The sequence below is a fragment of the Neofelis nebulosa genome, chromosome 15 (assembly GCF_028018385.1).
Source record: "Neofelis nebulosa isolate mNeoNeb1 chromosome 15, mNeoNeb1.pri, whole genome shotgun sequence".
Classification (NCBI taxonomy): domain Eukaryota; kingdom Metazoa; phylum Chordata; class Mammalia; order Carnivora; family Felidae; genus Neofelis; species Neofelis nebulosa.
In genome coordinates, this window is record NC_080796.1 from 2,670,639 (window position 1) to 2,696,397 (window position 25,759).

The 25,759-nt window shown below is 59.2% G+C and overlaps 1 protein-coding gene across 1 annotated transcript; it reads right to left on the reverse strand.

The window, feature by feature from the left end:
- Positions 1-285: 285 nt before the first annotated feature.
- LOC131495926 (epoxide hydrolase 1-like) lies at positions 286-24,576 on the reverse strand. The gene is made up of 9 exons (XM_058701105.1): positions 24,252-24,576; positions 14,288-14,475; positions 12,327-12,507; positions 6,081-6,308; positions 5,478-5,607; positions 4,825-5,067; positions 2,142-2,165; positions 1,020-1,136; positions 286-575 (listed from the first exon to the last, which is right to left on the reverse strand). The coding sequence occupies exons 1-9, from the start codon at positions 24,343-24,345 to the stop codon at positions 374-376; spliced, it is 1,407 nt and encodes a 468-aa protein (XP_058557088.1). The 5' UTR covers positions 24,346-24,576; the 3' UTR covers positions 286-373.
- Positions 24,577-25,759: the final 1,183 nt, after the last annotated feature.

Genomic DNA, 25,759 nt, shown 5'->3' on the forward strand with positions numbered 1-25,759 from the left:
GGGTGTTCTAGGTGCCCAGGACACCCGGTGGGCACACGTCGAGTGGGGCCTCCTTCCCCAGCCCAGACCGTATGCCTGCCAGCTCTCCTGGGAGGGGACCCTATGTGGGGCCGGGACAAGCAGAGGTCACCTGGTTCCAGCCGCTCTGAGGACTAAAATCATTTATCGGCATCCACCTGCGTGTGGGAGGGTGCGTGCAGCGCGCTTGGGGCCCAGGACGGGCAGGGGAGGGGGCGGGGGTGGGGATACACCTTCGCCAAGAGAAGCCGGGGGGGTGGGGGGGGGAGGGAGAGGGAGGGGGATGGGGGGGCCGCACTGGGAGGGGGTGGCTGATGGGGAGGGAGACTCGGCCCCGGGGGCCACCCCCGTGGCATCAGGGCAGCTCAACCAGCCCCACGAACTTGCGGATGTCCTGGGCCAGCAGCTCCGGCTCCTCGAGGGCGGCAAAGTGGCCCCCGCGGGGCATGTAGGAGTAGGACACGAGCCTCGGGTACTTGCCCTTCACCCACCTCTCCGGTACGTGCATCAGCTCACACGGGAAGGCGGCCAGGCCGGTGGGCACCGACACCTTGACCCTGGAAGGGACAGAGATCCCCTGAGAGGCAACGTCGCATCCTGGTCCCCTTCTGTCCCCACAGCGGGGGCTCAGGGACGGGGCGGAGGGGACAGGAGGTCAGAGCCAGGGTTGTGACCGCGCCCTCAACTCCAACCCACCCAGGGCCTTTCTGGAAGGGCTGGCCAGGTTGGGGAACAGGGCCAGGTGGGACAGGTGTCCCCTGTCCCTCCGCTGCCACCTGAGGGTCTCCGTGTGAAGGTCCAAGGGGCCCCGGAAGCAGGGGTGGCACAGCGGGCCGGCCCCGCGTTCCCTTCCTGAGCTAACTCTAGACGCACAAGATTTCTCCCAGCACCTCCGGCCTGCCCACAAATTCGTTCTCAGGCTGGGCGTCTGCCCTCGGGTTCAAGGCCGGCTTGTCTTGCGGCTCCCTGCCCTGGAGGCCTCTGGGCTGGGCCAGGCTTACCGATCCTGCTTGAAGAGCTGCCCCCTGTTCTCCTTGTAGAAGCGCTGGGAGGAGGTGATGGCGCCAGTTGTCCAGTAGAGCATGACGTTGGTCAGCAGGTCGTCCAGGGAGAACTTTCTGCGGAAGCAGAACCAGACGGCCGCTGAGCCCCGGGTGCACCAGAGGGCAGCCTCCAGGCCTGCCTGCTTTCCCCCCCCTCAGACATCACTGCGACCGGGGCACAGGCAGGCTCCGCCCAGGGTCACCAGCCACCATGATGGCAGGTGACGCGGCATGCGGACCGTGCATGAGGCAGGTTCCGCTGGCCCTCACGGCCGCCCGCACCCCCGACCACCCCCAGAGCGGTCCCACCTGGGCAGGAAACAGCAGGTGAGGACAACCGAACCCAGAGGCTTTGGGCTGGTCACCACCGGGTGCCTGGAGGTGGCTGCCCACCTCTGGCCCTCGAGGACCATCCCCAGGTGGGCTCGCCCCTGCCGGGGCCTGGGCAGGACGGGGTTTCCAGGCAGCGTTTGGAGCCCCTGGACGCGCCTGGCATTACCCACAAGCTTCCCGCCAAGTGAGTCACCCTAGGAGTCATGGGGCCCTGTGCAGACCCCCCCCAACACACACACACTCAGGCTGGGACTGCTGAGCAGGGGGACCCCACCCAGGCTGCGGGGCTCCACCCTTGGGGAGGAAAGAGCCATTTGGTCCTCTTGACCCTAGAAACCCCACATCCACTGCGCACAGACCCGCCAGCTTCCCACCCTGTCCCCTCTCATTCCCACAACGCCCTGCCAGTGCCCTCGGCCACCCAGACCCACCTGCTGGTGCGCAGACCCCAGGGGACTCCAGCTCTGGGGACGGGTCCCAACCCTCGGTGCGTCCCGATGGCCACGTGCCACCCACAGCCCCCACCCCGCCAGCCTCCCTGAGGGAACCCAAGTCTGCACAGAGCTCCCCTCGGGCCTTCCCTGCTCCATTCCAGTCCTGGGGGCTTAGGAGATCTAAGCTTCCTTGTCGGGGGGCCCGATCCCTCCATCCGCCTCCAAGTCTCCCTCCCCTGCCCACGGTCTGCCGTCCGATGCCACCCGGGCCTGCCTTCTGCCTCCCCTCCCCTGCCCCACCCATCCCCCATGCCTCGGCAACCCCCCCCCACCGACGCTGCAACTCTCCATCCACACTCGCCCTTCTCACTATGTTCTGTCTTCCCAGACCTCCCTCCGTCCCCCTCCCAGTAAGCAGCCAGTAAGCCAGGGGTCCCCCCAGCACCCCCCGATGCTGCCCCACCTGCACTGATGCCAACTGCTAATTTCCCCGAGCACAGAGAGGGTCATTTCCTCCCATTGGACCCCTCCCCAGGCTCAGATGTCAGTCCTGTTCCCCAGTGGGCACCTGGCACCCAGCACGTCCGGGACAGAAGTGTGCTCTGTGCCCAGCCCCTCTCGGACACACGCTCACGGATGCAAGTGCATGCGCACATGCATACTTCGAGGCACCCCTCCTCCGCCCCCCCTGCCACCTCCCTCACACCGACCCCACGACGCCCTGCTTGCCCCCCTCGCGGGGGGAGGCCCCGCAGCGTCACTGCGCCTGCCCAGCTCTCCGCCTCCAGGGCAGTGACTTTGACGAACCGAAGCCAATTTGCCGAATTTACTTGTTTGTGTCGGCTCTTGGGAGGCCGTCGGCCAAATATGCTTTTGTCCTCGGCACCACGATTCACCCCTGCCCTGCTCCCCACCGGTGCAGCTTGAGATAGTGACGGGGGAAGGGAGAGCATTAACATTAATATGAAAATACGAAGGATTTGGGAGAAAAGAGGCTTCTCCAGAATGATGAACACGTTCATCAGGAATCTTCGTTTCCACATTCTTAGTCTCCAGCAACAGCGGCCCGGAGCGGGAACAGAGACAAGGGAACCTCCAAATGGAGAGCAGTTGATGGGAACAGAATGGTTAGAATCGGCTCTCAAACCCTGTGAACTGGGCTTTCAGCGAGGTGGCTAAGGGCTCCCGTATTCCCTCGGCTCCGGTCCCGGCTTGGAAACTACCACCACACCCGTCTCCGGCCTACCGCAGTGATCTTTCTAGAACACAGAGCTGATGGCGCCTGCCCCCTGCTCCAGGCTCTGGTGCCCCCGGGGGCCAGGCAGCAGCTACAGTGGGTGGTCAGCCCGGGGGGGGGGGCGGTCTGGTGGGGATCCTCACCTGGCTGCAGGTACTGTTGGGCAAGGAACAGGGCCAGCCCTGCCTAGGAGCTCCTGGTGGAAGCCCATCCCCCCGGGGTCCTCTCCAATGTGGGATGGGGAACAGATCCCAAGGTGAGGGCTGTGCACGGGTTCATGGCCCGGCCCCTGCGTCCCTGCCCTCTGCCCTGGCCTCTGCCGAGCCAGCCTTTCCAGGAGCACCTGGTGTTTTCTCTTCGCCTAAATTCCCTTCTTCCACCCTGTCCGCCGGCAAACTCCTCATCCCTCAAAGCCCAAGTCCAGTAGATTCTCCCAGTCATTTCCGCCCCGCCCCTCAGACAAGGCAAGGCCTCCTTTCTCTGGACGGTCTCTCAGAGCTCATCCGTCCACTACAGATTTGTCGATTGTGTGAGTCGTTCAGAGCGCAGCCTGGCGAGGGGAGAGGCGGGGAGTGACAGAGGCCTGGGACCCGCGAGCTGGCCGTCAGGACACGGGTTGCTGCGGGCCCCACAGGGCGGCGCCCAGGTCGGAGCACGGCTCTGCCCTAACTCTTGGGGTGCTCTGCACCCCGTCTACTTAACCCTTGGCCTTGGAATCCTGATCTGAGTAAAAGGGGGACACCCTCACGGCTTCTTGGGGGCCCACCCACTACGCGGGCAGCGTCCTGTGTTCGGGGAGGTCCACAAGCGAGATCTGTATGAATGCTGTTTTTTAAAAGGTGGGGTCTCAGAGGCACCCGGTCGGCTCATTTGGTGGAACGTGCGACTCTGGATTTCGGGGTCGTGAGCTGGAGCCCCTTTTGGGTGTAGAGATTACCTGCATACGTAAATAGACCCGGGGGCGCCTGGGTGGCTCAGCTGGTCAAGCGTCAGACTCTTGATCTTAGCCCGGGTCATGATCTCAGGGTTTGTGAGTTTGAGCCCCGCCTCAGGCTCTGTGCGAACACCGCGGAGCCGGCTCGGGATTCGCTCTCTCTCCCTCTTTCGCTCTCTGCCCCTCCCCTCTCAAAAATAAACATTAAAATAAATGAATAAACTAACTAAAAAAAAAAAAAAAAGGTGGGGTTGGGGCGCCTGGGTGGCTCAGTCGGTTAAAGCGTCCGACTTGACTTCTCAGGTCATGATCTCGTGGTTTGCGGGTTCAAGCCCCACATCAGGCTGTGTGATGGTGCAGAGCCTGCTTAGGAATCTGTCTCCCCCTCTCTCTGCCCTTCCCCTGCTCACTCTTTCTCACGATAAATAAACATTTAAAAAGAAAAGGTGGGGCTTTTGGTTTATACGCTCTGATCAGTAAAAAGTAAGAAGCAGCCTGAACGTCCAAAATAGGGGATCTGTTACAAATGGACACGACCCCCTCCACCCCCCACGGTCCTGGGGCTGCCGGGCCCCCGGGCTTCCTGCTCCGTGCAGGCTCATAGAGTCCAGGGGTCAGGGGTCAAAGCCAGTGCACACGGCATTCAGCTCAAGCTGTCGTCTGGGACAATTGACCTCAAATGACCTCAGCGGAGACACGCAGCCTAAGAAAGAGCTCAGGTCCCTCCCAGGAGGTGTGCATCCCTGGAGCGCGGCTTCTGGGGCGGGTGAGCTCCCCCCCCCACCCCCCCCCCCACAGCGCCCGGCTGGATGGAAGGGGAGTGACCCCCGCCCTGGCCGCCGTGTCCCGAGCGCCGGCTCACCCACGGTGTCGGGCTTGGTGCTCTGGATGTGCATGTAGCCGCTCTCCCGCAGCGGTCTGTAGAAAATCTTCTCCTTGAAGGGCAACATCAGCTCCATATCCCTCTGGGTGAAACCGAAGAGCCTCGGGCAATGCCGAACCAGGAAGAGGGTCAGGATGCGGCCATTTAAAATGAAAACCATGTTCAAGTGCAGGCCTTTCACATGGCTGTGAGGGCGGAGAGCGGGCCCCGGTGAGGCTGGCGTCAGGGCCAGGGCCAGGGCAAGGGTGGGGGGAGGCCGGCAGGAGGAGGGAGGCGTTGGGGAGGGGGAAATACAGAGTTTCCAGAAAGTTCTGGCTTCTCCCAAGGCTCAGGCCACCAGAAGGGTCCACTCTGACGTTCCCCTCCTCTATCTGTCCCTCTCTGTCTGGGCACCTGGCCCAGCGTCACCAACCCCGTGTGATACCGAACGGAGAGGATCCACACCAAAGAGCTCTGGGCGCGGCTGGGTGACAGGGGCCCCTCCGTCCTCTCCCCCTGGGCCCACAGACACCCCGCCCGGTGGACCCCCGCAGGCAGATCCTGCCGCCCCCGCGCACACAGTGACCTCGCGGGGGCTGTGCACACGCACACTCACCTGGGCACCATCTGGGCCATGTGGGTGCAGATCAGGGCCCCCCAGTCCCCGCCCTGAATGTAGAACTCCCGGAAGCCCAGCTGCAGCATCAGTTTGTAAAAGATCCTGGCGGTGGCCACTGAATTCAAGCCTGGTTGGGAGGGAAGGAGAACAGAGTCACAGGAAGTCACTTGTGGGGTCCTCTTGGGCTCCTGTGAAATTCCTCACACCCCTCTCGCCCCCCCCGCTAGGGTGACAGCAGCTCACAGGAGGGGAGGAGGCGTCCCGGGGCCCAACGGTGGTGGCGAGGCCGCGGCCAGTGCCCCGCAGGGAGCGAGCCTGGTGTCCGCGTGGCAGGGAGGGACAGCGAGGGGACAGCCAAGCAGCGAGGGCGCGACGGGCTCAGGCCAGCCACCAGTGTGCTCCTGTGGGGCTCGGTCAGCCTCGCTGGCCCGGGACAGCCCGGGGCCCAGATGCGGGGAGCTCCCGAGGGCACGGGAGTCGGGGCCCCGGGGCCAGCGTCGGTCACCACCGCCCCTCGCCCGCCTCAGAGCCCGAGAGGGTGTGCTGGCTCCCCGCCTGGCGGGCAGGCCCGGTCCACACCGCCCCCCGCAGCCCCCATACCCTTTTTGGAGGCTGCCTCCGAGAAGGCGTAGCCAGGAACGGAAGGGCAGATGACTTCGAACACGTGCTCCTCGCTCAGGCCGTGGTTCGCAGGGTCAGTCAGGAGGGGGATGATCTTATAAAACTCGTAGAAGGAGCCGGGCCAGCCGTGTACCATCAGCAGGGGCTTGGGGGTGCGGCCGGGCGGCAGCTGGGGCGGCCTCACATGGACGAAGTGGATGTCCAGCCCTGGGGAGACGAGCACAGTCAGGCCGGCAGGCATCGGAGATATTGTCTTTATTTTTTTAATGTTTATTTGTTTTTGAGAGGCAGAGACAGCGTGCGAGCCTGGGAGGGGCAGGGAGGGAGGGAGACACAGAATCCGAACCCGGTTCCAGGCTCCGAGCCGTCAGCACAGAGCCCGACGCGGGGCTCGAGCTCACGGACCGCGAGATCGTGACCTGAGCCGAAGTCGGACGCTCGACCGACTGAGCCACCCAGGCGCCCCAAGATTTTATTTTTGTAAGTCATCTCTATGCGTCTCCCTCTCCCTGCCCCTCTCCTGCTCACACTCTTTCTTTCTCAAAATGAATAAATGAACTTAAAAAAAAAAGTTAAGGGGTGCCTGGATGTTTAAAAACCCAGAGGCGAGAGCTATTAAAGGGCTGTTCCCTTCCCGGAAACCGCCTGACCCCAGGACCGCCTCGGGGTTCCCCAGGACGTCACAGCACGAAACACTGAGTCGTCCGGACAGCGGCCTGCTGTGGCTGCACCCAGGTGCCGTGGGCCTCGTCCCCGCGCTGGTGGCCTGGCCCGGGCCCAGCGAGCCTTCGAGAGTCTTCCCCTGGCTCCCCGGCCCGGGTGATCCCAGAGGGCCTCCCTCCTCTCCATCGCCTGCCGTCCTTGACCCTCACGCCCCGAACTTTCTGGGGTCCTCTCTGCCCCTATCCCCGGGCTCCAGCCTCTGTGCCGGCTTCCCTGTTCTGCAAGGAGGCCTGGGCCTCCCTCGGGGGGTGAGGCAGGGCCTTCAGAGACAACGGCATTGCTGATCACAGGGAGGCCGAGGTTCAGGGCCCTTGTCCCTTCGCCTCCAGCCTCTTTCCCGGCGGGCGCTGGGCCAGGACACCCCCCTCCAGGCCCCTCGCCACCCGTCAGGCCCGGGCCCAGCTCTGCTCCTGGGTTCTGAGCCCGCAGCCTGGGTCTGGGGTGCCTGGGGCTCCACAGACCTGCCGGGAAACAAGGAGGGCTTCCTCTTTGATTTTTAACGTCTGTCTTCATTTTTTTTTTTCAAGTTCATTTATTTATTTTTGAGAGATAGCACGTGTGAGCAGGGGAGAGACAGGGAGAGGGAGAGAGAGAATCCCAAGCAGGCTCTGCGTCGTCAGCACAGAGCCCGACTCGGGGCTCGAACCCACAAACCGTGAGATCGTGACCTAGAGTTGAACACTCAACCCACTGAGCTGCCCAGGCACCCCTTCGCTTTTAAAATTCAAACATTTAGGGGCGCTGGGGCGGCTCAGTCAGTTAAGCGTCTGACTTCGGCTCAGGTCATGATCTTGCCGTCTGTGGGCTCGAGCCCCACGTCCGGCTCTGTGCTGACAGATCGGAGCCTGGAGCCTGCTTTGGATTCTGGGTCTCCCTCTCTCTTTGTCCCTCCCCTGCTCGTGCTCTGTCTCTCTCAAAACTAAAATAAACATAAAAAGCAAGAAAATAAAATTCAAATATTTAAAATTCAAAAAGGATACAAGGGAACAGTGAACAGTCAGCCTTGGCCTCGGCCCTTCCCCCAGCCACCAGTCCCCTCCCGGGGGACAGCTTCCAAGGACCGCCGTGCGCACGCCAGCACGGGCGCGAATGAGTGGGTGTTCCCTAACTTTACACTCAGATGAAAAGGTGACAATCTGAATTCGAAATAACCGCACGCCGTGCAGTATGTTCCAAAGGAGGTAAGGTCTCCTATGAATAGGAGTGCATTCATTTTTTTTATTTTAAAAAAAAAATTTTTTTTAAACGTTTATTTATTTTTGAGACAGAGAGAGACAGAGCATGAACGGGGGAGGGTCAGAGAGAGGGAAACACAGAATCCGAAACAGGCTCCAGGCTCTGAGCTGTCAGCACAGAGCCCGACGTGGGGCTCGAACTCACGGACTGCGAGATCGTGACCTGAGCCGAAGTGGGCCGCTTAACCGACTGAGCCACCCAGGCGCCCCCGAATAGGAGTGCATTCAGCAACGCGGAAGGACCCCGGGATGTGTTGTCAAGTGGAAAACCACGTTCCAAAATAGAATGTACATAGGCTTCTATTTTTGCTCAAGGCAAGTTAGGATCTGTGAGCCTTTTGTAAAAAGTCTGCACTGTCACAGTCCAGAGGAGCCTAGGGAGACATGGAAACAAAGCGTAATGGGGTGTCCGGGATGGGGTCCCGGGAAAGAAATACAACATTAGGTGAAGACTGAGGAAATCTGAGCCATATCCCATTGTCTGTGGACACTGTGTTGTTCAGTCTTTATTTTATTATTATTATTAAAAAAAATTTTTTTTTAATGTTTATTTATTTTTAAGACAGAGACAGAGCATGAACGGGGGAGGGGCAGGGAGAGAGGGAGACACAGAACCGGAAGCAGGATCCAGGCTCTGAGCCATCAGCCCAGAGCCCGACGTGGGGCTCAAACTCACAGACCGTGAGATCGTGACCTGAGCTGAAGTCGGACGCTTAACCGACTGAGCCACCCAGGCGCCCCTATTATTATTATTTTTTAATGTTTATTTTTGAGAGACAAAGGGACAGAGCATGAGCGGGGAGGGGCAGAGAGAGAGGGAGACGCAGAATCCGAAGCAGGCTCCAGGCTCTGAGGTGTCAGCACAGAGCCCGATGCGGGGCTCGAACCCACAGACCGTGAGATCATGACCTGAGCCGAAGCTGGACGCCCAACCGACTGAGCCACCCAGGTGCCCCACAACCATAGAATTTAAAAAATAAAGATGTTTTTGAGGCACCTGGGTGGCTCAGTCGGTTGAGTATCCGACTTCGGCTCAGGTTATGATCTCGCGGTCCATGAGTTCAAGCCCCGTGCCGGGCTCTGTGCTGACAGCCCGGAGCCTGGAGCCTGCTTTGGATTCTGTGTCTCCCTCTCTCTCTGCCCCTCCCCACCCCAAAATAAATTAACATAAAATTTTTTTAAAAAGTAAAGATGTTTTTAACACTAAGGGAATCTGAATAAAGTATGGACTTTAGTGGAGGTATTAACATATCAGTATTGGTTCATTCCTTGTAACAAATGTACCAGACTAAGGTTAACAGTAAGGGGAAACTGGGAGTGGGTACAGGGGAACTTCCCGTACCGTCCTATTTTTCTGTAAATTTGAAATTGTTCCAAGGAGTCCCTGGGGGGCTCAGTCAACTGAGTGTCTGACTCTTGATTTTGGCTCAGGTCATGATCTCACGGTTCATGGGTTAGAGCTCCATGTCAGGATCCCCACTGAGTGTGGAGCCTGCTTGGGATTCTCTCTTCCTCTCTTTCTGCCGCTCCCCTGCTTGCTCTCTCCTTCTCTCAACATAAGTAAACAAGCATTCTAAATCAATCAATCAATTAATCAATCGTTCTGGGGTTAAAATAAGTGTTTCCAACAGATGAACGGAACAGAATCACAATAAACCTGGGCATATGCAGTCAACTAAGCTTTGACAAGGGAGCCAAGAACACTCGATGGAGAGGAGACGGTCTCTTCAGTAAATGGCGCTGAGATAACTGGATGGTCACATGGAAAATAATGAGACTGGACCCCTACCTCACACCACTCACAAAGATGAACTTGAAAATGGATCAAAGACTTAAATGTAAGACCTGAAACCATGAAACTTCCAGAAGGAAACAGACACAGAGCTCTCTGACGTGGGTCTTGATGACAGTTTCTTGGAGGCTACATCCAACTAAAAGGCTTCTGCACAGCAAAGAAAACCATCAACAAAGCGAAAAGGCCATCTGGGGAATGGGAGAAACTAACTGCAGACCATGCATTTGATAAGGGATTAGTATCCAATATACATAAAGAACTCCTAACGACTCAATAGTAGAAAAACAAATAACTCAATTAAAACAATGGGCAAAGGACCTGAATAGACATTTCTCCAAAGAAGACAGACAACAACCAACAGACACATCGAAAGATGCTCACCATCACTCATCATCAGGGAAATGCAAATTAAAACCACATTGAGATACCACTTCACACCTGTCGAATGGCCATGATCAAAAAAGGGGCACCCCTGTTCTCTCTCAAAATAAATAAATAAGCTTTTTTTTTTTAAAGACAAAAAGAGATACCAAGTGTTGGTGAGGATGTGGAGAAAGGGGAACCCTTGTGCACTGCTGGCTGGTGGGAATGCAAACTGGTGTAGCCATTCTAGAAAACAGTATGGAGATCCCTCAAAAACTGAAAAGTGAAATATGGTCCACTAATTCCGTTTCTGGGAATATATATAAAAAGATAACGGGGGCACCTGGGTGGCGCTCAGTCAGTTGAGATTTCGACTCTCGATTTTGGCTCAGGTCACGATCCCAGGGTCGTGGGATCAAGCCCTGGGTTGGGCTCTGCACTGAGCATGGCGTCTGCATGAGATTCTCTCTCTCCTCCTTTGCCCCTCTCCCTCACTCGCAGGTTCCCTCTCTCTCTAAAAATAATGATGATGATGATGATGATAATGCACCCTCGTTCACTGCAGCGTTATTTACAGTAGTCGAGACAAGGAAGCCACCTAAGTATCCATCAGTAGATGAACAGATAACGAAGTTGTGGTCTCTCTCTATAAATATAAATGGAATACTATTCAGCCTTTAAAAACGAAGAAGCCTTGGGGGCGCCTGGGTGGCTCAGCGAGTTAGTGTCTGACTCTTGATTTCAGGTTCAGGTCCTGACCTTGAGTTTCATGAGTTTGAGCCCTGAGTCAGGCTCTGTGCTGACAGCATGGAGCCTGCTTGGGATTTTCTCTCTCCCTCTCAAGCAAATAAAATAAATAAAGTTAAAAAAAATGAGGAAGCCTTACCATTTATTTATTTTTATTTTTATTATTTTTAATTTTTTTAACATTTATTTATTTTTGAGGCAGAGAACGAGCATGAACAGGGGAGGGTCAGAGAAAGAGGGAGACACAGAATCCGAAACAGGCTCCAGGCTCCAAGCTGTCAGCACAGAGCCCGACGCGGGGCTCAAACCCACGGACTGTGAGCTCATGACCTGAGCTGAAGTCGGACGCCCAACCGACCGAGCCACCCAGGCGCTCCAAAGAAGCCTTACCATTTATGACAACATGGGTGGACCTTGAAGGCACTGCGCTAAGTGAAACACGCCAGAGACAGAAAAAAGACAAATACCGCGTGATCTCATTTATGTGTGGGATCTAAAACGAAACGAAAGCCGAAATCGTAGAAAAAAGAGACGAGAGGAGGGTTGGGGGTGGGGGAGCTGGAGGGAGGGGTCAGAAGGTGCACACCCCAGGTCAAGGTGAGCCCTGGGGGCGTCCGTCCAGCCTGGTGATGGGACCTGGCACTGCTGTGGGTATGTAGGGAGGTTCAGGGTAAGTCCTGAGAGCTCAACACGGGGAGAGGAGTTTGTTCTCTCCCTGTATCGTCTCTGCAGGAGAAGCTGGATGTGAGCTGAACCCCCCCCACACCCCCTCTCCCCCCAACCCAGGCGATCACTTTAGAGCAGAAGTCAATCAAACCATCATGCCCCACGCCTCACACTTACCCGCTGATGGGCGTCAGTTACTTCTCAGCAGAACTGGGGAAAATGCTTTTCTGCCCAGGAAACTATTCCCTCACCCAAATGATCTTGAGGTCACCTTGCCAAGACAGTTTTGGGCGGGAAGGGACCTCCCAGGCGATGCCGAGGGACAGCGGCGTCCCACAGCGGCAGGACGCCAGGTCTCGAGCCGCAGACAGGGAGGGCAATCGTTCTCAGGACCTTGACCGCCGGGCTGAGCGCCCTTGAGCAGTCACGGCGTCACGGACTCCAAACCCTCACGGAGCGGCGGACCAGATTCTGCGTATCTCTGGCTTTCAAATTACTGACGTGTCTTCCTGCCTCGCTCTAAAGCCCACTGGATTTGTGGGGACTCTGCATTCTTTTTGCCCCAGTGAGGTCAGCCTGTAAATACACCCCAAGGACCAGAAATTGGATCCTAAGTTGGGTCCGGGTCCCCTCCGGAAGCTACAAGGCCGCTCCTGAGACACACACCCCTCTCCCGCTGGCGTCTGGGGAACATACCTTCGATCCTGGTCTTGAAGTGAGGGTACCTGTTGAGCATCTCCACCTGCTTCCTCCAGTCAAATTCATTCCGCCAGTAGGAGAGGATCTTCTTCAGGTAGTTGGAGTTGAAGCCATAATGGAAGCGGCTGTCCTCCAAAGGTGGGGTTAAACGGGTCCCGTCGATCCTGCGGTGTAAGTCCTGGAGCGAAATGCAGGACCCCAGGGAGAGAGGGGTGGGTGGGGCAGAGCACAGAAGGTTTGTTTCCAGAAGGCGAGCAGACCCGCAGCGGCCAGATACTGTGACAGGGGAGGCGAAGCCAAGTCCCTCGGGGAGGGTGAGGTCCCCCGGGTCCGCCACAGGTGCCCTCGGGGTCGTCCGCTTTCCCCAGAAGGCACCTCGTTTCCCATGACCGCAGCTGTTCCCAAAGCTGTGTCCTTCACCCTCGACGTCACCCGTATATCTCCTCTTCGTTTTTAAGTGCATCACCGCTACATGCATCTTTAACGGACCTAGGCTGACCTCTGGTGGGGACCGCCACACTTTTTTGTAAGAGGCCAGGCACTATGAACGTTCTAGGCCCTTTCCAGCTGCAGCTGGCCCACTCTGTCCTCGCAGTGTGGACGCAGCCACAGACACTGCGCGGACCAATGCACACGGCTGTGTTCCCGTAAAACTTTATTCGCAGACACTGACGTCTGAAGGCCAGGTGGTTCTCACGGGTCACGAGACATTATTCTTGTTATGTCCTCAGCCATTTTAAAGATGTAAAGGCTATTCTTAACACGGGGGCTGTATAACCCGGGGGGGGCAGACAGATCTGTCCCAGGGCTGTGGTTTGCGGACGCGGGTACACAGCACTGAACGATACGCTGTAACTCGGCTGGGATAAAATGACAGACCGGGAGAGAAGGAAGGTGTGCACCTAGCAGGCGAGGCCAGGGGACCAGCCCGGGCCCTCTCGGTGTCCTCCATAGCACCCCGGGCTCCCAGATTCTGGACGTTTTAGACTCCAAGTCTAGGAACCCACGAAAGGCGTTATCCTCAGCCTGGTTTCTCTTGGGTGCAGCCCAGTTTCTGCTCTGTACTCTTTTCCTCCTCGGAAATCTCACGACTTGGGCACTTGTGAAAGCACGTACCCCCTGCTCATCTCTCAGCTACGTTTTCTCTGTGCACCTTCCTTTCTCAGCCACGGGACTAGGAGCTATTGGAGGGAGGGCCCCTCTCTTCTCTGAGCACCCAGCCCGTGCCTGCACACACACGTGCTCCGACGAGCTCAGAACGGGAGGGGACATCCGGGTCACCCTCCTGGCCCAGCTCCCACGGCAGCACACCCCCCTGGTCACGTCCCAGCTGACTCCAGCGTGCGGGGTGGGGGCTGGGCTCTGGAGCTGACGGACCTGGGTTCAAATCCTGCTCATCCCTCAGTCACCTTGGGTAAAAAGCTTCAATTCCTGCACGTGCAGAGGGAACGACGGTCCTGCCTCCTACGGGGACTGAATGGGGCCTCGAACAGCTGTCACAGAGCAGGTGCGTCACCAATGCTGGCCCTGCGGCGGCCTCTCTGGACCCCAGCATCTGATGTCACCACGGCCCTGCGTCTCACTCAGGACCCCCGCCCAGGCCCTGATGACAACCTGCTCGCTTTCTCTGGCTAAACGCACCCCCAGGGTGGCAGGAGGGCGCGGAGGAGGGGAGAGCAGCTGCTGTCTGTGACCCGTGATGCCCGCGCCCAGGGCCAGCTGGCACCCCCTGCCCACCTGGTGCTGCTGGGCTCTGGGCAGGGGAGGGAGGAGCAGAGGGGCGGGTGGGCAGAGGGGGACGGGGTGGGCACGGGGCTGGCTGGGCACGTCTCTGTAGGATCTGCCCTTGGCCGGTGTGAGAACAGCGGAGGGCACCCCACTCCCAGCCTCCCCGGGGAACACAGCCAGGCGTCCCCGCCCTCCCCTCGGCTCAGCCCAGCCTGGGGAAGGGGCCTCACCTTGATCTCCTCGTCTGACGTCTCCACCTTGAAAGGGCGGATGCTCTCGTCCTCTGGGGCCGTGGGCCTCGCCCCGGGGCCCCACCACCCATCTTCTAGTGGCAGCGTTTCCTCCTTGTCCCGGGAAACAAACCAGGAGACGACAAAGGCCAGCACTGAGGCGAGGAGAATCTCCAGCCACATGATTCCTGCAGGAGCGAGGAGGGCCCGTCAGTGCGGAGACCCCCCCCACCCCCACCCCCGGCCGAGACCCTGACCCCCACCCTCCCTCCCACCCAGCCCCCTACTGCGGGAACTTGTGAAAGAAGAGTCTGAGCACATGGAAGAAACAGAAACCAGCAGGAAAAAGACAAGAGCTGTGGCGTTCATCCACCGAATTGGGAAAATACCAACACAGGGTGGCCTCTCGCGGCCCTGGATGCTGGGGCTGCACTTCTGAGGCCTCTTGCTTTTCTAAGGGGCCTTCTGCTCCATGCTTCTGGCAGCTTCTCTCCACCCTCGTGTGTGTGTGTGTGTGTGTGTGTGTGTGCGTGTGCGCGCGCGCCCCCACCCCCAGGAATGCTGGGCTTCTGAGGCTCCGCCCCTGGCTGTCTCTGGGAGGGGCCTGTCCCCAGGGTGCCCATCAGGGGCCGGGCGCACCCGGTTTGGGCCCGGGGAGTGTTGGGGGCCCGAACACGGCCACGCGGCTCAGCTGTATTTTTTTATTTTTTTAATTTTTATTTATTTTTTTAATGTTTTTATTTATTTTTGAGACAGAGAGAGACAGAGCATGAACGGGGTAGGGGCAGAGAGAGAGGGAGACACAGAATCGGAAGCAGGCTCCAGGCTCCGAGCCATCAGCCCAGAGCCTGACGCGGGGCTCGAACTCACGGACTGCGAGATCATGACCTGAGCTGAAGTCGGACGCCTAACCGACTGAGCCATCCAGGCGCCCCCCGGTGGTATTTTTTTAAAGGAGGCTCCACGCCCCTGAGATCATGCCCTGAGCGGACCCTTAACCCACTGAGTCCCCCAGGAGCCCTCAGCTTTTTTTTTAAAACAGCTCTATCGAGGCATAATTCACGGGCCATATAATTCGCCCACTTAGAGTGTTCGATCTGGTGATTTTTTGTGTATGACAGACAGTGAGGCCATCACCCCAGCTTGACGCGGGGAGGCGGGGAGGCTGGGGAGGCCTCAGCCCTGCCACCAGGAGACTCAAGTGAGACATTTCCCTTTAAGGAGGCGAGGGCACGTGGAGGGCACCGTCGGAACCGTAGTGGTGGTCACTCCTAGAGAGAAGCTAGGAGAAGTCAACATCTAGCAGCAGACTTTCCCACCACCTCTCTGGAGCACTGGCGGAATCTACTAGAACTTGACATTCACAAACGCGAGGACTCCGCGATTCGCCCCGAGGCGCAGACCCAGCCCGAAGGTGCCCGAGGGTGCGCCACACCGAGCAGCTGTAGGTGGGGAGCCCCACACCTAGAAACGTCCCTGACGCCATCCGTCCACACAGGGGGGCCCCCAACAGTCCGCACCGAACGGGCCAGACACAAAACGGCACGTCCCGCAGACCGTTCCTAAAGGAAGGCCACTGTCAGGGCCACGAGACGGCAGCGTGGAGTTTCCTCTGGTGGCGGGGCCCGGCCCGGCACTCACCGCGATGACAGTGTGCAGGGGGCACAGGCCCGTGTGTCGCCTGGGCCAGAGACACCCGAGGAGCCAGGCTCGGGCAGGTGCGGGACACAACTCAGGGGTGCACGGGGTCACCGCCGCGGGGACACCCCGTGGGGAGCCTGGGGTGGCCGTGGTCACGGGCCTTCCGAGCCTGCACGCCGGCCCTTGACTGCGGCCCCCCGCCCCGCCCGGGTTCTGACTCTTTACTCGGCGAGATCTGAGGGTTCGGAGCCTGACTGCCGCAAGGTAACGGCTCTAAACGCAGGAGGTCAAGCCAGGCAGGTGCTTCCCGTCGCCGGTAAACGGAACGTCGGCCTCGGAGTTTCACCGAAGGCGGTGTTTCTGTTAGGCTCGGGGCAAAAATACAAGCTTCAAAACCGTATGTACACCTCATTTGAGGCTTGGTCCTAAAAGCCGAAGTCAACTCTTGTAAGTTGAATGCGGTCTGGAAGGCACCAGAAGTCACTCGTTCTTTTCAGGTAAGAGATTCGGATCGGGGCCCCGGGAGGGGAAACGCAAACTGGCTCGTGGGACCACAGGCGGGTTCGGCGGTCACTGCGTGGCTGTGACCGTGAGCCCGGCCCTTTGCAGGCACAAGAGGTGGGTCACAGCCCTGTGCCGCAGGAGCTCATGCTCTGGTAGGACAGGCAGACAGATGAACAAGTGATGACAGCCGTCTACACAGACGAGGAGAAGCGTGCAAACGCAGCAGTGGTTAAGTCGGCCACAAAGGCTGCACGGATGAGCGGGGAGCGGAGCAGAGGTTTTAAGGATAAACAGGGATTTACGAGGCCGAGAGACAGTGCGCCGTGTAAGCAAGGAGCCTCTAGGATCTACATCCGGGTTCCACACAGGTGTGGACACTTGGGACCTCCGGGGCGCACTCTTTCCATTTCTACCTGCGCCGGCCGAGACGGGTCTCTACCTCACCTCCTTTGTACGCGGTTCCTTTTGCATGATGAAGCCGGCAGTTTTAACTCAGAAATCGGGTTTGCCATTCGGATGGCCCTCCTGTAAATTACAAGCCAACACTCCGGAGCGAGGCGAGGACGGGCACTTGGGGAGGGGAGCACGGCATGGCTGTGTGAGAAAAAGGGGGCCTGGGCAAGTTCCTCAAAACTCGGCACCCTAACTCCGGCCGCTCCGCAAACGCGCCCTCGGGTTGAGACACGGGGTGGCTGAGCCTGGCGGCTAAATTCGCCCCTTCCTTCCTCGCGATGGAATCGAATGGAGGGAATCGTTGTTGGCAAAGCTCAGCTAAACGCTGCATTTCCTGGTGCTCCCTGCAGCTTAGCATCGAGCTGAGGATTTGAAGGAGCGATTAGGTGCTGACAAAGAGCTGTAAGTGTATTTGGGGTGGAGCCCCCCCTCCTCCCCGCTCGTGGCCCAGACAGTACCTCCGTGTGAATCAGGAAAAGACCCCATTCTTCAAAACGCTGCCAGAAAATTAACCTAATCTGCTGCTCTTGTCATAGGATGCCTCATTGCCATCTGCCAGAAAGCACTTGTACGTAGATCTACATACATCTAGAGGATGACGTGCGTGGCATCCTCTAAGATTGTGCAGTGCACAACGTGCACAACGGTGCATGGATCCTGCCCGTGTGTGGAAGACTGGAAAGAGCCTGGACTCGGCTGGGAAGCACGTACCTTTTGCCCTTCCCCCTTCACGCTTCCTGGGGCATAGGTGTGATGCCTGGACTCTGGTAGCCATTTGGGGCCATGAGGTTTTCTTGAGGAAAGAGGTCAGCACCAGGACAATGATGGAAAGTGGGTTCCTGCTAACCGCGGGACGACTTACTCCTAAACTTCCTTTGGGTGACAGGGAAACACATTTCTACATTGTTTGAGCCACTGCTGCTTTGAGTTTTCTATTATATAAACCTTAACATCCTCACTAACTGAAAAAAGTCAGCGGGGGAAATAATATATCCAGTTCCCCGTGGACAAACTCTCAACAACAAATGCTCAGCCTTCAAAATTGTCCTTTCGGTTCTTACAGATTTTATTTTTAAGTAACCAACGTGGGGCTCGACCTCACGACCCTGGGATCCAGAGTTGCAGGCTCCACCCATTGAGCCCCCCAGGCGCCCCTCAGGCTGCTTCTCTAAGTGAGAATCAACTTCCTGACAGGTGTCAGAATGCAAAACACCAGTGGCCCCCTGCCCGCCCCGCCCCAGCCCTGGGGGCAGGGAGGGGGCCTCTCTCTGCGGAACACTGACCTCTGTTTACATACAATGTGGCCTCCGCAGCTGGTGTCTCCCTGTTCTCTCCGTAGAAGGGTAAGACTGGCCACCAGTTGGGGATGAAATGCGCTGTGGCTGAGTCACAGAACGAATCTGTGCCCCTTCGGCAGAGGGATTATTTTATGGTTGTTTTTTTTTTTTTTTTTTTTTTTTTTTTTTTTTAAAGGGGAAAGACCAGAAGGGCGATGGCCTTCCTGCGGCCCCACTTCCACAGTGCGTCAGACGCCCTCTCCACACAAGAACAATTGAGCAGCTGTGGCTGGGATCCTGCTGGGTGACTTTCTAGCGGCCAAGGACCCGTGGGGGGGGGGTTGTAAAAAGGACGATCTGGAAACCCACAGGCCTCCGGAAACCAGTGGGTCAACAACGAAGCTGGCTGGGGCGCCAGAGAACCTGTGTCCGAATGGGGCCACCCTTTCCGCGAACGTGGCTCCCGCCGTCACCCCTGCACAGACAGACAGGTGCGTGTTTCCCACCAAGACCCCAACAGCCCCCTGCCGCCTCCCCTGCTCGTGAGCATCTCAACATCCCCTCCTCGCGCATCTGCGATCGCACCGTGACCTTGGGCCCCTGAATTTGTCTCCTTCGGGGTTCCCTCGCTGTCACGGGCACTACCCACCCCCCGAATGGCAAGCCAAGAGCCCAGGCGACGTCTTTGAAACCCCCTCCTTCGTTCCACCCCCGTGGAGCCAATCAATCGGCAAGTTCCAAAGTCGATCTCAATCCACCTGCACGGCCGCCTCCCCTGGAGCAGAGCAAAGGCCCTGTCCTGTCCCCTCACACGTGCTCTGCCTCCCTGTCCCGCCCCCAGCATGCCCTGCGGCCAGAGTGACTTTCTGCAGATACAAACCTGACCTTGCACATCCCTGGTGTAAACCCCGGGACAGCTTCCTGCTGTCCTTGCAACAGCGAGATGCTTGGTTAACCCTTCAGGGCCTGTGCTCTCTGACCCGCCCACCCCTCCCCTCCTCGCCCTCCTGCGGTGGGGGAGCACCCTCTCCCCTCAGCTCCTGAACCCCTGCTCATCCTTCAGATTTCAAATGCAGCGTCCCTCCTCCAGGCAGCCTCCCGTGACCTAGTTCAGCTCTGTGCGCCTCCCACCCCTAGCTCGAGTCACGGTCACATCTGTTCAAGGTCCTGCGGCAATATCGCCCCCACCCTCCCACCGCACCCCGGAAGTAAGCTCCCCGAGGGTAGAGGCCATGTCTTCTCTGGCTCCCCGCTGGTCCCCGGCACCTGGCACGTATTGGATGCTCAGAAAATCTCTGCTGAAAGAATGAATTTAAAAATTCTTCGAGGGGCGCCTGGGTGGCTCAGTGGCTTGAGCGTCTCAACTCTTCATCTCAGCTCAGGTCACGATCTTGCGGTTCGTGAGTTCGATCCCCGCGTCCTCTGTGCTGACGGCGTGGGGGCTGCTTGGGATTCTCTGTCTCCCTCTCTCTCTGCCTCTCCCCTGGCCACACATCTGCACCTGCCCGCGCTCTCTCTCAAAATAAATAAACGTCAAAAAATAAATCAAAATAAAAAATTTTTCACTGACAATGTTGAAAATTTCCAGAGCTCGTGCCCAGAAAGATGGCTGAATTCTCCTTGAGGAGTTATATATATCATCTACTTCTTAGACTATTCTGAGACACGGGCCGTGGGATGCAGGGAGAAGGCTGAGTAGGTGGGAGGTGGTGTTCTGGCAAATTCCCCCTGAAGGAAGACTGGAGAGCCAGGGTGCCCGGTGGCCGGCAGATATCAGGATTTGGGATCCAGAAGATGAGGCTCAGACTCTGGACCTTGCTGAACACTAGTGGGGAGTCCTGCCAGCCTGTCCTCAAAGACCCCCGCCCCTCCCCCGGCCTCACACCCAGGCAGGTGCGAGAACCCTCAGACCAGCTAAGCCCAGTTCTGAGCGCACCTGTACTGGCCGGGGTGGGGGCCGGGCATCCGGGGCTCTTCTTCGAGAAAAGAGGCCGGGAGGGCCCAGCTCTGTGCACAGGAGGCCTCTGCCCTCTGCCCTGCTTCCTGAGGGTTTCCTGCCAGTGACTCAGACTCACATGAGAGCGAGGGCCTCGGCTCCTTCTGGGGGAGGTCTGTCTGGACAGCACACTGCGGGGCAGGGCGAGAACGGGGGAGGCGAGCCAGACAGAAAGTGGGGCGTAGGGGTGTGTGTGCCTCCTCGGGCCCCGCGCCGCCTTCCCCACACCTCTCTGGAGGAAGGCAAAGGAACATCCAGCGGAAAGGGAAAAGCAGATGGTTTCCCGTCGGAGCCAGGGCGGGACTGCCAAGGCGGCGGGGCAGGGAGCCTCCCGCCCTCCTGCCGCCAACGCACGGCTCCCAGGGGCTCCCCGACGCCATCCCTGCTCGCTGTTGGGTCTGGTGGCAGCTGGCCCAGACAGAGCGGGAAAGCCTGGGGAGGGGGGGAGGGGGAGGGATGGGGGGAAGAGGGGAGAGAGGAGGGGGAGAGGACGTCCGGACCGCGCCCCCTCTGCCCCCACAGCCTTTTCCCTGGAACCCCAGTGGCCAGACGAGGACGGGGACTCAAGATGGGTGAGGCGGGATGGGCCCTGCACCCCTGCCCACGACAAGGGCCTTGTTTACCTCCTCCAGGCCGGGAGCCAAGCCCTGGGAGAAAGAACAGCCCAGAGCCAAGCCCCTAGGGAAGGGAAAATGCAGTTTGCAGGCAACCACAAAGCAGAATAATAGAGAAGTAAAAACAGGGTGGGGGTGGGGTGGGGGTGGTGCAGGCTTCCTGGTGGGGGGGGGCCCTGCTCTGGGCCGCAGTGAAGGGACATACAGCTGCCTTGGAGGGGACGCTCCGGCAGACCCCTCGCCCCCCAACCCGACTCTCCAATTGCTCCTGAGTGGACAGACAGACAGACAGACAGGACTCGTTTTGCTGGTGTTACAGGGGCGTCCAGGGAGCCAGGGGTCAGCCGGCCGGTGTTTAGGCACCAACCTCTGGCCTCCAATTGTGCTCCTGCCACTCGGCAGCCACATGACTTCAGGCTGGTGGCCCCACTTGTCCAGGCCTTGCTGAGCTGGGGATTCAAGGAGTTACCTCGGTCAAGGGGTGGTGCCCCCACACGGGCACTCGCTAAAAAAGGTTTTTTTTTTTTTTAATATTTAGTTTTGAGAGAGAGAGTGCCAGCAGGGGAGAGGCAGAGGGAGAAGGAGAGACAGCATCCGAAGCAGGCTCCGGGCTCCCAGCTGTCAGCACGGAGCCTGACGCGGGGCTCGAACCCACGACGCATGAGATCATGACCTGAGCCGAAGTCGGACGCCCAACCGACTGAGCCCCCCGGGCGCCCTGGGCATTCACTTTTGCACTTAAATCCCGAGAACGCGACAGGTGGGTGAGAGGGGGCGGAGGCCGAGGGAACCTTCCCTGAAGACATGTGCTGCTGGGACCACGACAGGAAGCTTGGTGGTCTCTGTAGAGGAAAGAGCAGGCGGGACCCGGGGAACATGAGCCCCAAAGCCCAGGGTGGCGGAAGGCAGAAAGCGAGGGACGCCCAGCACCTGCTGCAGGGGCCTCGGTGGGAGGAGGGAGGCCACCCGGCTGGGCTAGAGGCCCCCGGCACCTCTGGGGGGACTCGGCCGGCCCGAGTCGAGCCCTCCCCAGGCTCGTCTACGCAGCCTTCCACGCAGGCCTGAAGCTGAACAATGCGAGGAGGGGCTTGGGGGCTCGCGCCCAGGGAGTCACTTGAGACCCTGTTCTGTCTCCTGGCTCAGTTTTCCATCGGTTTTAAGTGACAAGAGAAGGAGCCCGAGCGGACCACAGCTCGCCGCCTCGCGGAAAGAGCGCTGTGCTCCGTGGGGTTTCGGCACTTGGCATCTCTGAGCAGAGAAAAGACTCCGATTCCCGAGGATAAAGGTAGCGGGCCAGGTGGCGCCCGGCCGAGCACCCCGGATCTCCTTCCCAGCGCTGACCTCACTCTGCCGCCCTGGCCCCCCAGCTCAGCCAGCCCTTGACCAATGTGCTCCGGGCTCAGGATGCCTCCTCAGGGCTGTGTAACCAGAGAGCGCCGCTGGCTGGGCCCTGGCTGAGGAACCTAAGCCGCCTTCCCGTCTGGACGGCAGCGAAAGGGCCTCTGTGCTTCCCGTAGGGCGGCCCCTCGGGCCCGGGGTCCGGTGTCTGGGAATGTTCTGGGCCTGGGGTTAGTTTGCTTGCGGCGAAGTCTGGGCAGCAAAAAGGAATAAAAGTCGCAGAAGCCAAAAACGACTTCTGGAACTCCATCGAAGGTCCTGGTGGACAAAACAGCCCTGCCTCTGTGGGAGGGCGGGGACCGGAGCCGGGTGAGGGGGACGAGGTCACCCTCCCGCACCTGGTGGCAGGGCCCGTCAGCTCCTGCGGAGACAATGCGGCCTAGCAAGCAGGTCCTCCCACAGGCAAAAAAAAAAAAAAACCTGGAAAGCCGGAAAGTACATCTGTTTGACCCCCCCCCCGACCCCCCAAAAACCTGGTAAGAGACTCAGACTTCCCCGAGCTGTGCTGGTCACTGACCGGACTGATCCTGGTCCCGGAACCAAAGCACTTCTCTTACTTTCCAGAAGGCCCCATCTGTCCAGTCCCGACAAGAAGGGGAACACACGGGAGGATCACCACTCAGTGAGGCCAAGGGCGCCCGTCCCCTAGGGAAAAGCCAAGTCCCCGCTGCCCGGGGTGGTGGCCCTCAGGGAAGGCACAGGCCCACCTGGGCCTCCTGTTCCTGGTCACCGGTTTCCTGCGCCCTCCCGGGCTCTGGGGGCAGGACACAGCCGGCTGAAGGCCGCCCGTGGGCCCCTGGTGGGGACGGTCCGTCTGGGCACCACGGCCTTCTGTGAGGAGGCAGGGAGAAGCCCTGGGAGGGAAGGCTCTTCGAACACCGACTAACCCCGACAAGTGAGGGCTGGTTCCTTCTGTTTTAAAGAGACTCACAAAAACGAAGCTCGGGCAAAGCCGTTCTCTTGAGCCCACCGGCTCAGAAGCCCCAAGAAGACCCCTGAACACAGTTTACCCAGCCTCCCCAAAGGCAGCAGAAACCCCTGTTCCTGACCTGACCTCCTGTTCCTCCTATGGAATCTTCTGGAACATCCCTGAGCTCCTCAGACAGAAGAGCCCTTTTGTTCCCGAAATGCAAGCACCTCCAGTGAGGCCTCAGAGGGGGAGGCTTAGCTGCAGCGGGACCGTGTCCCCAGCCGCTGGACACAGACGATGGGGGGGCCACTTCAGGTCTGTGAGCCCCGCTGGGGGGAGGGGCCTCGGGCAGGCCTTCAGGAGTCAAGAAACGATGAACTAGGACCTCCCTTGGCAAGGTAAACACACCTCAGCAAAAGCAAAAACACCAGTTTGAACTTGGCTGGCTCAGCTGTGTTACGTTATGTAAGCAGGGATGGGATTGCGAGGTCCTCTCCCGGGCGCCAGGGAGGATTTCCTGGAGCACCAACCACTTCTCCCTCCTCAGGGCAGCGGGTGGCTGGGTGCTCTGGGGGATCTGTGCAGGGGGAGGCCTTCTCCCTGCTGCACCCCACCTCGTCCCCATTGCACGCTCCTAAAGCGTCTGCTCCTAAAGGGCCACGCCCAGGCCAAGAACACCCACCGGCAGTCCCCCGCTATCCCCAGGAGGCCCGCCGGGCTGGGCAGTGACACTTCTGTGTCGATCTGAAGTCCCTGCCCTCTGTCCCAGGGTTTGCCCCGCACCCTGGGGCCGGAGCCCTCACTGTCCTTGAAGCTGCCCTCAGCGGGCCTGGCACGGGCTTCAAGCCCACCCTGGCCCCATCTGAACCGACCGCACCCCGCCTACAAATTTCCTTCCCTGAAGATCAGTTTGGACTTAACCACACAGTCACCACCCGCTGGAGCCACGAGGAGCCTTGCAGATAGATTGGCCCGGCCTCCTGCATCCCTGGACCAGGCCCGGGCAGGGGACGTCTCGGCCCGGCCAGTGCATGACCCCGCTCTTCTCTCCACACCAGTTCTCTGTCCACATCGCTGCGTTCCCTCCAATCACTAGTGATGGGCTCTAGGGCCCTTGCAGAGGTGGGTTTTGAGCATGAGATCCAGGGGGTCCCCCCGAACCAACACGCACCTGCTCTTTCTGCACACCCAGCCCCGGGTGGGTATGTTCTGGGCTCCTCCCTCGGCGGTGGCAACCCGCTCACGTTTAGATCTCCCTTGTTCATTTATTTTTAAGATTTTATTTGTAAGTAACCTCCACACCCAACTTGGGGCTCGAACTCACAGCCCCGACCGAGATCGACACTCACACGCTCTACGGACTGAGCCGGCCGGGCGCCCCCAGCCCTCGCTTCTCCCCTAAGCCCAGCTCTGTGTCATCCGCTCAAGGGTGGAGAAGTGGGGCCTGGGCCTGGGCCGGGAGCCCGGGAGGGAAGTCAAAGCTGTCGGGTGAGCGATTACCAAGCCTGTGCAAGCTGGGCTCTCAGATCAACGGCGGGGGGGGGGGGGGGGCTCCCTGCGAGCTCCACCTGGTGCCCGGACGTGAGCGGGAGGTTCCTGGGGGTGGTGCTCTGCTTCCTGCAATGGCCAGTGCTCCTTCTCGAAAGGCCCCCCTGCCCAAGGGCATTCGGTCACTTCCGGCAGGCACCCCGCTCCCCGAAGCCGGTCTGGCCAGGGTGCCTAAGGCACAGGGGAGCACGCGGGTTGGAGCAGACGGTGTCGAGGTTCACCTCGGCCGCCCTCCTGAGCAGTTACTGGCCGTGGAGCTCCTCCCGTTCCTGGAACTGGGGGGTCGGGGAGAGGCAGCATAGGTTCAGAAGTTCTGAGTCCTCTCGCTCTCAAGCTCGTTCAGTTTACGCAAGAGGTCATTCACACCAAAGGACACTGCTGGCAGCCAGGCCCGCACGCAGCAAACAGACCTAAAGCTCATCCATGCCAGGACTGCTCCTGCCACAGGGCCTTTGCTCCTGCTCTTCCCTCAGCCCAGTGCACTGTCATCCCCGATGGCAACCGGCCACTCCCAACTCCTCGGGGTCATTCAACCACCATCTCTCAGACAAGGCATCCCTTTCATCGGACACCCCCCTTCCCTCTTCCAGGGCTCTACACCCGACGGCACACGTACTCTACATTTTACAAGTTTATTTTATCGTCCACCTCTCCCCAGCAAACCTGGGAGCCCAGTGAGTCCACGTTCCCTGCTGAGCCCCCCGCCCAGGGCAGAAGGCACCCCTGAGCACAGTCCATGCTTCCTCAGGGAAACAAGAGTGTCCTCACATGGCCCTCCAAGTGCGGACGTTTGGGATAAATGCTGAACAATCCCAGAACTTCTTACTAAGCCAGGCCCAGTGGGGCTCTGCCCTCCAGCCCCTACTCGCTCGGGCAACAACCTCCAGCCATCGGGGCAGAGGCCAGTGTTACTTTCTGGAGCCCCCGAGGCCTCCTGAGAACGGTTGCTCTCGGCGATGCCGCGGAGGGGCACGGAAACAGCGTTTGCCAGTGTCCTCAGCAATTTCCCACCAGAGCTCACGAATCCGAGCAAAGGCGCTGAACGGACAGCAGGGACCCCGAATGCACAGGCCTCCTCGCCCCCCAGCCTGGGTGCTGCTCGGGCACGGAGAGGGAAGTCTAGAAAGGGGG

What these genes read in the sequence shown, in the direction of transcription:
- LOC131495926 (XM_058701105.1), bottom strand. Translation starts at nt 24,345, where the DNA reads ATGAACAAGGGAGATCTAAACGTGAGCGGGTTGCCACCGCCGAGGGAG. An exon ending in ATGGCCCAGATGGTGCCCAG is followed by an intron (nt 5,068 to 5,477) that starts GTGAGTGTGCGT and finishes CCGCCCTCACAG; the next exon opens with CCATGTGAAAGGCCTGCACT. An exon ending in CAGCTCTTCAAGCAGGATCG is followed by an intron (nt 576 to 1,019) that starts GTAAGCCTGGCC and finishes TGTCCCTTCCAG; the next exon opens with GGTCAAGGTGTCGGTGCCCA.